General features: G+C 39.0%; 1 protein-coding gene across 1 annotated transcript in view; it reads left to right on the top strand.

Annotated features, from left to right (window-relative positions):
- The window catches only part of actr8 (actin related protein 8), a 28,576-nt gene that overhangs the window by 2,675 nt on the left and 9,642 nt on the right, over positions 1–16,259 (top strand). Inside the window, exons 2-6 of the mRNA XM_059944147.1 lie at positions 3,092–3,262; positions 9,887–9,997; positions 10,353–10,457; positions 12,786–12,959; positions 16,056–16,149. Coding sequence (XP_059800130.1) covers positions 3,092–3,262; positions 9,887–9,997; positions 10,353–10,457; positions 12,786–12,959; positions 16,056–16,149 — 655 coding nt within the window. The remainder of the gene's footprint in view (positions 1–3,091; positions 3,263–9,886; positions 9,998–10,352; positions 10,458–12,785; positions 12,960–16,055; positions 16,150–16,259) is intronic.

Raw genomic sequence — 16,259 nt, 5'->3', positions numbered from 1 at the left:
ACACTTGATTGCTGGACCAAGATAAGTCCTTTGAAATTATAACACCTCTTCACCTCTGATCCCCGATGAAGACTGGCTCATGGACCTCTGGTTTCCTCCTCCTGAAGTCCTTGATCTTGCAGATCTTGAGTGAGGTTGTTGTTGTGGCACCACTGAGCCAGATTTTCAAACTCCTTTCAATTTGCTGCTTTGTCACCATCTTTGATTTGGCCAAGAATAGTGGTGTCATCAGCAAACTTGAATATGGCATTGGAGCTGTGCTTAGCCACTCATTCATAAATGGAAAGCAAGTAGAGCAGAGGACTAAGCACACAGCCTTGTGGTGCACCTACGCCAACCGAGATTGTGGAGAAGGTGTTGTTGTCAATCCAAACTGACTGGGGTCTACATGTGGAGAAATTGAAGATCCAATTGCACAAGGAAGTGTTGAACCAAAGTCTTAAAGCTTATAGATAATATTGAATGCCAAGCTGTAATTGATAAAGAGCATCCTGATGTATGCACTTTTGCTGTCCAGATGTTCCAGGGTTGAGTGAAGAGCCAATGAGATGGCATCTGCTGTGGACCTGTTGTGCCAGTAGGCAAATTGGAGTAGATCCAAGTTGCTTCTCAGGCAGGAGTTGATATATTTCATTACCAACCTCTTAGATCACTTCATCACTGTGGGTATAAGTGCTACTGAATGATAGTCATTGAGGCAGGTGAAATATTTATGAAGAACCTGAGGGGGAACTTCCTCACTCAGAGGGTGGTGAGAACACAGAATGATCTGCCAGTGGAGATGGTTGATGCAGGTTCAATTACAACATTTAAGAGAAGTTTGGATAAGTATCTGGATGAGAAGGGTATGGAGGGCTTTGGTCTAGGTACTGGTAGATGGAACTATTCAGAAATACAGGTCAGCACAGACGAGATGGGCTGAACAGCCAGTTTCTGTATTCTGACTATATGAACTTAAAAGGAATCAAGTGCAGTATATTCAGCAGTGCTAATAAGATAAAGACAGTGAAGTAGGATATATGAAGGGCATACAATCTTAAGAAGGTTAACTGAGCAGTAAAAAGGGACACGTAGAGTGGGAAAGTTTGATGATATCCATCCTGGTAAAAAGAAAAGAAGATTTATTTAGGTAAAATGAGATGACATCCCTGTATGAAATAGACTATGCTTGGGCATCGGTAGAGCAAAGAATGAAAAATACAGATGGGATGTTGCTCTTTACATGGAGGGTGGAGTATAAAGATGGATGAGTCTTGCTGCATTGCCATCACCAAGTCTTCCACAGCAGCCACCACTGGCCAGAACTCAACTTGTAGACTGTTGCTTAGACTGTAGACTCTTGTCCTGATGTGTGAGAATGCCCTTCTGCACTTAATTGTGTGTGGCTCTAACAGCACTCAGCAAGTTCCACATTACCTAAGAGGAAATTTTGCACTTGATTGAAGATCTGAGCATCTATTTTATGTACCACTAGTATCATGCACCATCACATCATACTGAATCTGTAAATATTCAGGCTAATTTAACAGCATCTCCAAAACCCACTAGTACAGTCATCTCACAAACACAAGAGATTCTGCAAATGCTGCAAGTCCAGAGTAACACCTACAAAATGCAGGAGGAGCTCAGCATATCAGGCAATATTTATGGAAAGGAATAAAGTGTCGATGGTTCAAGCCGAGACCCAAGGAGAAGCAAGCATCTGGGCATGGCTCCAATTATAGATTCCTTCTCAGTAGCATACTTATCCTAACTTGAAAATGCATTACTGCTTTTAATAGTTAGACAAAAGTCTTTGTTATTACAAGAAACAGCAGTGTGAGAGCACAAGAACTGCGGTGGTTGAAAAGAAGTTAGGGATGGTCATTAATTTCCAATCTTGGCAAAGACACCTGCATCCCGGAAATAAAATAAGAATTGGTTTATTATTGTCATGTGTACCAAGGTATAGTGAAAAGCTTGTCTTGCATACTGACCACACAGATCAATTCATTTCACAGACCATTGAGGTAGTACGAGGCAAAACGACAACAGAATGTAGAATAAAATGCAACAGTTAAAAGAAAGTGCAATGCAGGTAAACTACAAGGTGCAAAATTATAACAAGGTAGATTGTGAGGTCGACTGTTCATTTATCTTACTTGAGAACTGTTCAATAGTCTTTTAACAGAAGCTGTCTTTGAGGTTAGTGGTCCATGCTTTCAGGCTTTTTTATCTTCTGCCTAACAATAGAGAGGAGATGAGAAACTCTCTGGGGGTAGGTGGGGTCTTTAATTATGCTGGCTGCTGTACTGAAGTATATACAGAGTCTAATAGATGGAAAGCTAGTTTGTGTGATGTAAATGCAATTCAAAAATAACTGAAGTTTGTTGCAGTCACAGGGAGACCAGTTCCCATACCAATCTGTAATGCATCCAGGTAGGATGCATTCTGTGGTGAATCAATAACAATTAGTAAAGGTTAATGAGGACATGCAAAATTTCTTTAGCCTCCTGGCATGTTGGTGAGCTTCCTTGGCTGTGGTATCTATGCAGTTGGACTAGGGCAGCCTACTGATAATGTTCATCCCTAGGAACTAAAAGACCCTACCCTAATACTGGCTCTCCTTACTGTTTGTGGTCTGTTGGTCAAGAAGAAAATTCCCAGGTAATATGAGATGAGTACTGTCCTGAAAAGTGAGTGAAAGAAAGATAATTAATGATGATACAAACACACAACAGTCTGCAGATGCTGAAAAATCCAAAGCAACACACACAGAATGCTTGAGGAACTCAGCAGGTCAGGCAGAATCAATGGAAAATAGTAAACAGTCAATGTTTTGGGCTGAAATCCTTCTTAATGGAGATATGTTTAATCTCTTTCTGTTTGACTTATCCAAGTCAGGAAAGTAGAAGCAGAAAATAAATTTGCAAAATGGGAGCAAAAATTCTGTGGTAAAACACTTTATCTTTGGATTAATAAATGTTTAGAATAATTATCCTGCTAAGTTTAGGGGACTGGAAAGTTGACCCCCTAAGTTTATTTTTCATTTATGAATTTTCTTGTACGTTATCTTATTATGGATTGTAAACTGAAATTTTATGTTTTGAAGCCGATCCAAAGCAACTTCATTGTGGTTATTCACCCTGGATCATCCACTCTGAGGATTGGCCGAGCTGCTGATACGCTCCCTATTGGTGTACCTCACATCATTGCCCGAAGACATAAACAACAAGGACAGCCTCGATACGAGGACCCGTGGCTTCAAAGGGATGGTCTCAATGTAAGCTTTTTTGTTTTATCCTTTTATAATGATGGGGATTCGGTCATTTTTGCTATTTGGATTGTAGTATTTAGGGTAAGGCTTAAGAATAAGAATAACTACTGCATCTATACAGTGTCTTCAACAAAGTGAGATATACCAAGGCACTTCACAAAAGTGTATCAAACAAAATTGTTTGGTTATGGAAGAAGTTTAAAGAAGGATAAGCTAAATATTGAATGAGAAACATGCTTAGAAACACAGATAAAAATTAAAGGATGACTAGTGGATAAGAAATAGGGGAAAAAGAGTAAATCACTTGGTTCCTCAAACTTGTTCTGCAGTTCAACGTTATTGTGGCTGAATTCTCCGTCAACACTATCATCCTGCACTATTCTCATAAGCCTCAATTCCATGAATATCAAGGAATTTATTGATAGCTATTTGTTTGCAGTTGGTAAGTTACCTTTTACAGCCACTGCAGTAGTGAATTCCAAAGATTTAACACCTTCCAAGTGAAGAAATTTCTCCTTATTTCAATCATTTTGTTTTGAGACTGTATTATCTACCTATCTACTATTTTCAGGCCACGAAGAATTTTACTTTTGTCAGTGAGGTCACCTCTCAGTACTTCTAAATTCGAGAGAATAGGAGACTGTCCTATTCACATGCCCACCATGTCACCTACCATAAGGGGGATCCAGTCTAATGCATCAAAAAGGGTGAATACAGGACTGAAGGTGTCGTATTTGAATGTGCGCAGTATATGGAATAAGGTAGATGAACTTCTGGCACATTTGCAGATTGACAGGTATGTTGTAGGCATCACTGAATCATGACTGAAAGATTATAGCTTGGAGCTTAATGTTCAGGGATGCACATTGTATCAAAAGGATAGGCAGGAAGGCAGAGGGTGGGGGTGGCGTTGCTCTGTTGGTAAAAAGTGAAATCAAATCATTAAGAAAGAGGTGACATAGGGTTGAAAGGTCTTGAATCATTGAGGATAGAGCTAAGGAACTGCAAGTGTAAAAATACCCTGATGGGAGTTGTATACAGACCCCCAAAGAGCAGTAAGGATGTGACCTACAAATAACAATGGGAAATAGAAAATGCGTGCCAAAAGGGCAATATTACAATAGTCCTGGGGACTTCAGTATGCAGGTAGATTTGGAAAGTGAGGTTGGTGCTGGATTACAGGAGTGGGATCTTCTAGAGAGCCTACACGATGGCTTGTTAGAGCAGCTTGTGGTTGAGCCCTCTAGAGGATCAGCTATTCTGGATTGGATGCTGTGCAATGAACCAGAATTGTTCAGAATTGATTGGAACAGAGCATTGGCAGGGATGACAGCAGAGCAGCAATGGCTGGAATTTCTGGAAGCAATTCGGAAGGCCCAGGATATATATATATATTCCAAAGAGCAAGAAGTACTCTAAAGGAAAGATGACACAACCGTGGCTAACAAGAGTAGTTAAAGCCAATGTAAAAGTCAAAGAGCAGACATATAATAGAGCAAAAATTAGTGGGAAGTTAGCGGATTAGAAAGCTTTTAAAAACCAAGAGAAGGAAACTAAAAAAGTCATTCAGAAGGTAAAGATGGAATATGAAAGGAAGCTAGCCAATAATATTAAAGAGGATTCTAAAAGTATCTTCAGATACATGAAGTGTAAAAGAGAAGTGAGTTTGGATTTCAGACTGCTGAGAAACGATGCTGGAGAGGTAGTAATGGGGGACAACAAAAGAGCAGATGAACTGAATAAGTATTTTGCATCAGTCTTCACTGTGAAAGACACTGGCAGTTCCAGGTGTCGGGGCATGAAGTGTGTGAAGTTACCATAACTAAAGAGAAGGTTCTTGGAAAACTGAAAGGTCTGAAGGTAGATAAGTCACCTGGACTAGGTGGTGCATGCTACAGGGTTCTGAAAGAGTTGACTAAAGAGATTGCAGAGGCATTATTAATGATCTTTCATGAATCACTAGATTCTGGAATGGTTCTGGAAGACTAGAAAATTGCAAATGTCACTCCACTCTTCAAGAAGGAAGAGAGGCAGAATTGAGCACTGGTGCTGCCCAAGGCTGTGTGCTTTTGCTGTTCACACTACTGACACATGACTGTGTCACATGACAAAGCTCAAACTGTGTCGTCAAGTTTGCGGATAACACAAAAGTAGTTGTCCTCTTCAAGAACGATGACAAGATGGAATATAGAAAGGACTGGTGGATTGGTCTGAGAAGAACTACCTAAGCCTGAACATGGAGAAGAAGGAGGAAATCATTGTGGTGTTAAGTACCCCGTAACTGGGTGTCTGACCAGCAGAGTAAGAAGGATCTGTTGGAGTCTGGTCGTACCAAACTAAAGGTGTTTATTAGTAAACTACACAATACAATATCAAAAATGCCAATATACGTATAAAGCAAGTAGCAGTAATAAACATAAAAGTGTAGGAGTAATAATAATTGATAATAAACAAGCTCTATTGATGTCTAGGGGTAAGGGAATTGTCATAGGAAAGTATAGAGTTCCGTTCATTAATGCTGATGTAGTTATGGTTGTATTGAAATCGTTGGAGAGAGAGCAAGAACGAGCGAGTGAGATAACAGCAACAGTGGTGGCAGGCAAACGTTTTTGTGGCTTTTTTAATGTGTCATATCGTTGTGGTCATTCAGTTATGACCCCTTTGGTCTTCAGCTAGACCGTTCTTCTGTGGTGAGCTCGTCACTCTGGCATGAGTGGACACACACACACAAGTCCCCACCAGCCCTGCTATAACACTGTGAGCTTTACTGACCGATCTCCTGGTTCGGTCTCTGAAGCCCCCACCTTTCTGTGGGTTCCCAACACTCAGTCAGTGTCCACTGGTGTGTCTGAAGGGTGTCTCTCCAGACCTGTCTTTTTATCCCCACTCATTGGGTCTCAGCTATCCATCAACTCTGAATGACTGTGTCCATCAAATCAGGCCACTCCTGCTATCTCCTGAGGAATGTTAACGAGCCAAGTAAAATCCTTGTAGTGGAAGGTAAATAATCCAGGAAGAGTCATTATACAGTAAATAAACAGTCTCTCTCCCCCTCTTATCTGTAGCAAATGTTCTTGCCTGGGCTTTATCTCTCTCTCATGAGCAGCATAACAACAGCAATAGTTCGTAGTTCTCAGGAGGGGGGTGGGAATGGTTAACTCTGCACCCCATTGTTCATCAGGTCTGTTCATCACTCATAACAGTGGACTTCAGAAAGGTACAGACAAAGCATCCCCCTCTGCGAACACATGGTTCTTCCATAGAGAATTAAGTGTACCAAGTTCCTGCGAGTTCACATCACACAAGACCTCACCTGGTCCATTAAAATCTCCTCTGTCAACAAGAAGGCAGATGGAGTACAGTGTTGGGAAGTGTATGGTCATGCACTTTGGTAGAAGAAGGGGGTTGACTATTTTCTAACTGGAGAGAAAATACAAAAAACTGAGGTGCAAAAGGACTTAGGAATCCTTGCGCATGATTTTCTAAAAGTTAATTTGCAGGCTTAGGGTGTATTGAGGAAGGCAAATGCAGTGTCAATATTCATTTCACGAGGATGAGAATATAAAAGCAAGGATGTAATGTTGAGACTTTATAAAGCACTGGTGTGGCCTCACTTGGAGTATTGTGGACAGGTTTGGACTCATCCTAGAAAGAATGTGCTGAAATTGGAGTAAGTTCAAAAGAGGTTCACAAAAAATATACCAGGATTGAATTGCTTGTCACATGAAGAGCGTTTGATGGATCTGGGCCTGTATTCACGAGAATTCAGAAGAATGAGGGGTGATCTCATTGAAACCTATTGAATGGTAAAAGGCCTTGATAAAATGGATGTGGAGGTGATATTTTTTATGGTGAGAGACTCTAAGACAGAAGACACAACCTCAGAATAGAGGGGTGTCCTTTTAGAATGGAGATGAGGAGGAATTTATTTAGCCAAAGAGTGGTGAATCAGTGGAATTCGTTGCCACAGGCAGCTGTAGAGGCCACGTCTTGATGTATATTTAAGGCAGAGGTTGATGGATTCTTGATTGGTCAGGGTATGAAGGGATATGGGGAGAAGGCAGAAGATTGGGGCTGAGAGGAAATTTGGATCAGCCATGATGAAATGATGGAGCAGAGTCTGTGGGCCCAATGGTCTAATTCTGCTCTATATCTTATGGCCTTGTATCACAAAACATTGAGGGAATAAGAATTATGGTGTGCATGTAAAGGATCTCAAAGAGAAGGTCAACAAACTGAGTGGACCATGATGTGCAGATAGAGTAAAATGTGGAAAAGTATAAGGTCATCCAAATACTATTTTTACCTGGCAAGAGTTGGAAAATTATGATATTCCAAAGAGCTGGATGTCCTTGCGCAGGTAATTAGAAAGCCAAATGGTTTGTTAGCCCTACTGTGTGAGAATTTGAGTATAAGAGTAAAGGTGTCTTACTACAATTATGTAGGACACATAATTGATGAGATCACAGTATACAATTCTTGAAAAAGGACATTCTTCCCACTGAGGTAAGGGTTAATCTAGTGTACCTTTTACATTGCAACTCATCCTGTTGATGCAATTTTGCCCTATCAACAGCCTCACCTCACTACACATTGTCTCTGTTTGTAAATCAGCTACCTCATCTTCAGCACTATTATCCATCTTTCCTATGCTTCTTTCATTGAAATATGGGCAACTCGAGGCACTAGTCGCACCCTGTTCAACATTTTGATTCCTAACTGTCTGAGATCTTACCAATGTCTGCCTTCAGAACCTCTCCACTAACTGTTCTGGCACTCTGGTTGCCATCTGCCTGAAACTCTAGTTTAAACCCCATTAACAAACCTTACCGCTAGGATATTACTCCCCCTCCAGTTCAGGTACAAACCGTCCCTTCTGTACAGGCCCCACCTTCCCTGCAAGAGAGCCCAATGAACCAAAAATCATATGTCGTCCCTCATACACCAACTCCTTAGCCACATATTAAATTGTATGATCTTCCTAGTTCTGGCATGGGTGGCATTCCTGAGATCACAACCCTGGAATTCCTGCCCTTTAACTTAGCACCTAACTCCCTCACCTCCCTATGCAGGACCTCGTCACTCGGCCTACCCATATCATTGGTACCTACATGACAGTTCACCCACCCACTTGGGACTGCTGAGGACTTGATCTAAGTTATGGAGACCCTGACACCCAGGAGGCAACATACCATCTGGAGACTCATTCTGGGAGACTCATTCTCGCCCACAGACCCTCCTGTCCATTCCCCTAACTAACGAATCCCGAATCACTACAGCATGCCTTTTCTCCCCCTTTCCCTTCTGAGTCACAGAGGGAAGCTCAGTGCCAGAGACCCGACCACTGTGACTTTCCTCTGTTAGGTCTTTCCCACACACCACCCCCTCCCACCCCCAAAAGTATCCAAAGTGGATATACCTGATGTTGCAGGGAATGGTCACAGGGCTACTCAGCAAAGGCTCCTTCACCCCTTTCCCCTTCCTGACTGTCACCCAGTTTCCTGTGGCCTTGGGTGCAACTATCTCTCTATATATCCCATCTATCACCCCCTCAGCCTCCTGAATGATCTGGAGTTCATCCAGTTCCAGCTCCAACACCTTAATGCAGATTGTTAGAAGCTGCAGCTGGATGCACTGTTATAGTCATCGAGGACATTGGCAGTCTCGCTGCTTTCTCACATCCCGCAAGAGGAGCATTTCACTACCCTGTCTCTACTGCCCTAGCTGAGCAGATGTAAAGAAGAGAAGGACAATTTGAGCTTTCCTTTGCTGTCTCTGAGTGAAACCTCTATTCACTAAAGCATCAAAGGGCTAAAGTCTCAAGAATACCACTCTGGCTATGTCCACTCAGACGACAGCCGCTACGACAAAAGCTTACCCCTACCTTCCTTTAATTTGCACTTGCTAATGAATCCCAAATGACAATTGGTTGCTGGTCAAAGCTCTTTTTCTCTGCCACGACCCGCTGCTGCTTTTTATCCTCGGGCAGTGGACCCGATTGAAGTCTCTCTCTCTCTCTCTCTCTAAACTTCTGACATCTGGATTAGCCGCTGGTCAAAGCTCTCTTATGCTGCCACGGTCCGCTGCTGACTTTTATCCTTGGGCAGTGGACCTGAATGAAGTCCCTTTCTCTTCAAACCTCTGATATCCAGATTGGCTGCTGGTCAAAGCTCCTTATTAACTTGCAAATGTTATTTTTGGTCTGATCAGTCAAAAAATTGAGATAATCATCCCTTTGTTGTACTCTTTGCTCAAGCTTGCTGACCCAAGATGATCATTTTATTTTTGTTCTTTATCTTCTGTTAACCAATAGACAATTAGTTACAGTATATTTCCCCTAATTATTGTGCTCTAACCTTATTGATCAACCTGTGTGAGGTCTTTAGTTGACTCTGCCCAGTTGTATTATTATTTTTGGTATTTCCTTATTTTTTGGAGTTGAAGGATTAAATACGAATGATAAAGACTCCAGATTTAGCGTAATGCCAATCCTTACATGAGAACATCAATTTTCAATTAAAAAATTAGTTGTTTTAATTTATACTTAACATGCAAAGATAATCTAAAAATTAGACATTCACAATAACCATGAAATACTGATCAAAATAAAAAATATGGTTTTTTTAAAAGAAACCTGAGAGTAATGAGCAAAGACTGAATGGCCTTAAAATGGTGGATCAGGCGATATGGTCGAAAAAGATGTCAAATGGTGCAAGACGGATACCAGCTCCACCAGATCAGGTACAGCTTTACACTTCTGCACTAGATTACGCTTTCATAATCATTTTTGATCTTGAAAGAGAGCCATGTGTTGTTCAGAAATGACATTAATACCTAGATTCCTTAATGGTATTACTTTGGAATGATAAAGAATGGCTGGCATATCAAATGAACTTTTTTTTGATAGTTTTGACATTTTCTGTAGTGTGTGGATTTTTAAGTTGTGTGCACAGAATTGGGCATTTGTTTGATTTTTTAAAAAGGTTTCAGGAAAATACAGCACATTGGAGAGCCAATATGTCTTTAGTACAGATAAAATGGAGAACTTTCTGAACAGTAGGTAACACAAACTTATCATTTACTGTTCTGTTTTCAGGTCAGGGCATATAACAAACAGATGAGACCAGCTGTCTTGGATGCTAATTCTGGGGTCAAATGGACAAACACATCACATCAGCCTGAATTTCTTGTAGGAGAAGAGGTAATACTTTCCCTTATTTGGTAAATAATTTTTTTGTTGATATGTAAACCTTCAGAGGAGAGCACAAGCCTGGTGCTCTAGTCTGCATTTATCCGTCAAGCATAAGACGTAGGAGCAGAATTAGACCATTCTTCCCTGCCATTCCATCATGGCTGATTTATTATCCCTCTCAACCCCATCCTCTTTCCTTCTCCTTGTAACATTTGACCCCCTTACTAATCATGAAGCTATCAACCTCAGCTTTAAATATACCCAATGTCTTGTCTTATATGGCTCTCTGTAGCAATAACTTCCACAGATTCTCCGTCATCTGGCTGAAAATTTCTCCTCAGCTACATTCTGAGGTTCTAGCTCTGGCTCTAGACTCCCCCGCTCTCAGAAGCAACCTCTCCATATCCACTTTATTTAGGTTTTTCAATATTCAACAGGTTTCCTTGAGATTCCCCCTCATTTTTCTAAACTGCAACGAGTACAGGCCCTGAACTATCAAACACTCCTCATATGTTAACTCTTTCAATGCCAGCACATCATTTCTTAGATAAGGTGTCCATAACTGTTCATGATACTCCAAGCATGGTATAGAGCCTCAGTATTACATCCTTGCTGTTACATTCTCAATCTCTCGAAATGAATATTAACATTGCACTTGTCTTACTTACCACCAACTCAATCACAATTTAGCCTTTAAGGAATTCTACACAAGCACGCCCAAGTTTCATTGCACCTCTGATTTATGAATTTTCTCCCTGTTTAGAAAATAGTCAATGCTTTTATTTCTTCTACTGAAGTACATGACCATGCACTTTCCCACACTATATTCCATCTGAGGTTTCTTTACCCATTCTCCTAATATGTCTAAATCCTTCCGCAGATTATATCGTCTACAAAATTGATTACAAAGCCATCAATTCCATCAACCAAATAATTGACATACAGGTGGCCCCCGTTTTTAGAAACGTTAGCTTTACGACAGCTCGCTATTACGGAACACCTACATTAGTACCTGTTTTCGCTAACCAAAGAGGATTTTCGCTTTTACGAGAAAAAGACGCCCACTTTATACATGTGTTTACACCAATGAAGACTACCATGACCGTGAAGCCTTGCGTGGGCAGTTGTGCGCGCGTGTGTATGTGTGTATGCATGTATGAGCTGATTTTTCTTTTCTCCAAGTTGATTTCAGCTTGCTGTCTTCCCCATCCTGATAAGTGAATCTACACCGTACATACAATATTTCTACTTTATATAGGCTGTATATTTATCATATCATTCCTGCTTTACTATATGTTCGTGTTATTTTAGGTTTTATGTGTTACGGTGTGATATGGGAGGTTATTTTTTGGGTCTGGGAGCACTCAGAAATTTTTCCCATATAAATTAATGGTAGTTGCTTCTTCGCTTTACGACATTTCAGCTTACAAATTGTTTCATAGGAACGCTCTACCTTCCGGTAGCGGTGGAAACCTGTATAACATAAAAAAAAGGTCCCAACTTCAACCCCTGTGGAGCTCTAGTAGTCACCAGCAGCCAACCAGAAAAGTCCCGATTTATTCCTGCTCTGTCTCCTGCCAGTCAGCCGATCTATCTATGCCAGTATCTTTCCTGTAATACCAGGGACTATTTAACAGCATCAAGCAATACCTCTGCTGCAGATTATCTATTCACTTTCTAACCTGCCATGTGTATTGTAAAATATTCGGGCAATTACTGTCACAAATGCTATTTTGTTGATGTTTATTAACTGAAGTATTCATACTTATATTTTCATTACTGGGTTGTGGTAATATTAGCTTTGTGTTTTTGGTAAGTTATACAGTATATACTGTGTGGTCCACCTTGGACTGTTTCATTTGGCAGTATACATGTATTCAGTTGAATATAAACTTGAACTTAAGTTAGTCATTTCCTAGCAGCTATAACACCAGATCTACAAACTTCATAAACCTGTGCTAATCTTGCCATTAATTCTTATATTTTTGTAAATGGTGAAACTGTGGTAATTACTAAGTTTAACTTTGATTATAGCTTTGCTTCACAAGGTAGCATTGAGCAATACCAATAACAGTTTCTCAGAGGTGAGAAGACCATTCCAAATTACATACTAGTAACTAATTTGCTGTTTTTAATCCAGCATGATAACCTCTGTTTCATTCTTATTCTTTTTATTTTTCTCTTTGGACAGGAATGACTGCACAGAATCAGTGGTTCTCTGTCAATTTTACTTAAATTTGATGCACTTAGATGTTCAGTTAATATGGTAGCAGAATTATTTCCTAGTAAAAGGTTAAACATGATGGAAAATATTGATGCTCAATTTTCTTCTCACAGGCATTGTATGTAAATCCAACAGACTACTACAATATACATTGGCCAATTCGCAGAGGTCAGTTTAACCTTCATGCAGGACCTGGAGGTTCTCTCACTGCAGTACTGGCTGATCTGGAAACTATATGGACATATGCTATTCAGAAATTTCTAGAAATTCCTCGTAAAGATTTAAAGGTGGGTGACTTAACTTCTGTGATTCGAATAATAAAGTTCAAGGGCTAGTATGTATTCCATCGTAAAACATTTCATTTATTGACCACATGATCGACAATGAGCATATTACAAAACTTATTTCTGACTTTGATTTTTAAAAAGTAAACTATTCACTCCCATCACACTTTCCCTCTTGACTGTTATTGTTGTTCAACTAATTCCTGACAAACCTTCACCAGAGATTTGTAATCTCAAATAAAAAAACTTCACTGGAATATCAATAGGACTTTAATCATTACAAAACTTATTCCATACTTTTTGTATTAAACTATTCTGTTAATTATTATATAACTTTCAGTCATTAGATGCACAGTAAGTTCAAGAACGTTCTAGTTGTGATCTTGGGGCAGAGATTAGCATAACTTTCAGGAGTAAAATTGACAATTTATAAGATAAACTGCGAAAAACTGAACTTTGCCTATTCCTTTAAATTTGTTTCACATTTTCCTTTTAACCTACACTGATCTATATTTATTGAGTTCTTTTTGTCTTCGGTTCTATCATTTTGAACCTAATAGCAATTTACAAAAAACTAGAGTTTTTGCATAATGAAAAGTGGCAGCAAAGCCAGTTTATTAGTATAGTTGACCACCTGTTTATAATTATGATAAAATTTGAAGGTGCTGGAAATCTAGGCAACACACAAAAATTGCTGGAGGAACTCAGCAGGCCAGGCAACTTCTATTTACTCTTTTCCATTGATGCTACCTAGCCTGCTGTGTACCTATCCAGCAATTTGTGTGTGTTACCGGTTTATGATCATTTGGGTAATAGAAAGTCTCCTCCTGCAGAATTCACAAATCACTACCCAAAATTTAAGATACAGAATAAAATATGCTCTCACAGAATTTAGTAATTATAATGTAAATAAATGACATTAATTTTCTTTTCCAACTAGCCTGCCTTGACCAATGTGCAGATGACACAGTTTTGCTTTATGAGAAACAAGTACCATTTTCTAGGATTGCAAACCTGTATTAATGCAGGAGTTGCCTGTATGTGATTATGCCCATTTCACCTTTCTTTAGTATATGATCATACCTATTGGAGTAAGTATATGCTTCCACAATAAAGTGGTTAATTTGCTGTCATTTTATTAAGACATTATTTTTAATCATTCACCCTGCTATTCCAGTGTTTAGTAAGACATGTAAAAAAGGCATAAACATCTCTTACAGGAAACCTTCCATTTAATTCACAAGATTCAGAATAAGGATCTTGGCATTCTACCTTTGGTCACTTGTTCCTTTTTAGAATGGGTAGCTCTGATGTTGAACCAATGGCTGAAGGTTAGGGAAGTACTCAGAACTCCATCTACAGGAACTAGAAATCAGCACCCTTATCCAACTTCAATACCAATGCAAGTTAGAGCATGTTAATTTGAATGTGCAGGAAAATAATGCATAGAATTTTAAAAATTACTTCATCTGTTAAGGGTACTCTATAGCAAGACCTTGCTGTGTGAATGCCATTACATACAAAACTTTAACGGCTGCGCTCCAAAATACTTCTAAAATATTAAGCATTTCAAAATATTCTGAAAGTGCATGTTTGTCTTTAGTAATTCTCCATCCCATTCCAAATTTTCTTTTGCTTTGTTTTAAGAGGTCATGAATGCATAATTGATATTTTTGCTGGCTATCCCTCAGTGTTAAATGTCCTTTATGATGTATCTTAACTATCATATAATATTCCAAATATGAATTTTCCAGGCGCCACTGAATGGTTGATACTTTGTTTCAACTCATTTAATGTTACTCAGTGAATGCTAACATTCTAGCTGGGGTTTAAGATTAATATTTAATGTAATTTGGGGTATGCAATTACAGATAGATCAATAAACCCATTCCTGTGCAGATGATTCCTTTAATACTGGTGTTCACATTACAGAAATTTGCCCTTGCAGAATTTGTCCCTGCGAAATTGATGAGTCAGCATACAAAAATTAGAGATACCGAATAAAATTCACTGGCATGGAATTGAAAGAAATCAACACAAAATGTATTTCTTTTCTACCCACTTGTCTTTATACATGCACAGATAACACAACTTGGTGATACGGTAAATTGTAAAATAGGCTGTTTCTAGGAACAAGCATCCTTCCCTCAATGTGTGTTTTGCTTGTATTCGAGGGGTTTAAAAAAAGTAGAAATTACACAAAATTTATCAAGTTTCATATATTATACAAATATATATATAACGTATATGTCAAATTGCATGAGATATTTGCCGTCATACTTGTTTTCATGAAAGTCATAGATACCATATTTGATTACCTTAACTGTTAGAACATAGAACAGTACAGCATAGGAACAAGCCATTTGGCCCACGATGTCTGTGGTGAATGCAATGTCATATTAAACTAACTTTCTTCTGCCTGTACATGATCCAAATCCCTCCATTTCCTGTAATTTATGTGTTGACCTAACAGCCTCTTAAATGTCAGTATTGTGCTGTGTCCGCTACTCTCCCCAGCAGCCTATTCCAGGTAACAATCACTAATTGCAACAAAAACTTGTCCTGCTAATCTCCTTTAAACTATCCCCTCCCCCCATACCTTACGTACTGTTCTGGAGTACTTGACATGTCTACTCTTGGAAAAAGATGTAGTTGGTTATTTGTAATTCTCAACACAGCTATGCAAGAAAATTAAATATGTCTAAAGTACATTACATTTACTCTGCGCTGATCAAAGATTCGATAACAGTCATTAATCCAGATTGGACAGAGCTTTAACATCAGTATATATAACTTGAAAGCTAAGTGAGAAGGCAAAAGAGAAAGCAACATTTATGTTTGCATTGCAATTTACCTACTGAACTGTCAATCTAAATGTATCATCATCCATGAATTTAGAGTCTGTGTATTGTCTTATGATTTCTAACTTTAAATTGCCATAGACAGTACCTAATATAAGAACTCACATACAATTGTGCGATGGTCAATGTGCTGATTCATTCAACAGTTCTTAAACATAATAGAAACATTTGGACAAACTATTTTTTTTCCTTCTTTATTGAACCTTAATATTTAATTCTTTTGTACTGATTGTACAAGTATTACAGATGTATCCTACTAATCCCAGATATCTACAACAGACAGCATGTTAAAGAAATGGTCAACCTACTTCTGAACAATATAGGATTCTCAGGTAGGACATGTGACACATTATTCCAGTTAATTTAGCTATTTAAGTTTAATGAGTATCTGTATTGTAATATTTAACAAACTATATTCTTTTTGAAGGAAAGAAAAGGTTAA

Source organism: Hypanus sabinus, chromosome 19 (assembly GCF_030144855.1).
Source record: "Hypanus sabinus isolate sHypSab1 chromosome 19, sHypSab1.hap1, whole genome shotgun sequence".
Lineage (NCBI taxonomy): Eukaryota > Metazoa > Chordata > Chondrichthyes > Myliobatiformes > Dasyatidae > Hypanus > Hypanus sabinus.
Note: the sequence above shows the minus strand (reverse complement) of the source record. Positions and strands in the feature narration are given on the sequence as shown.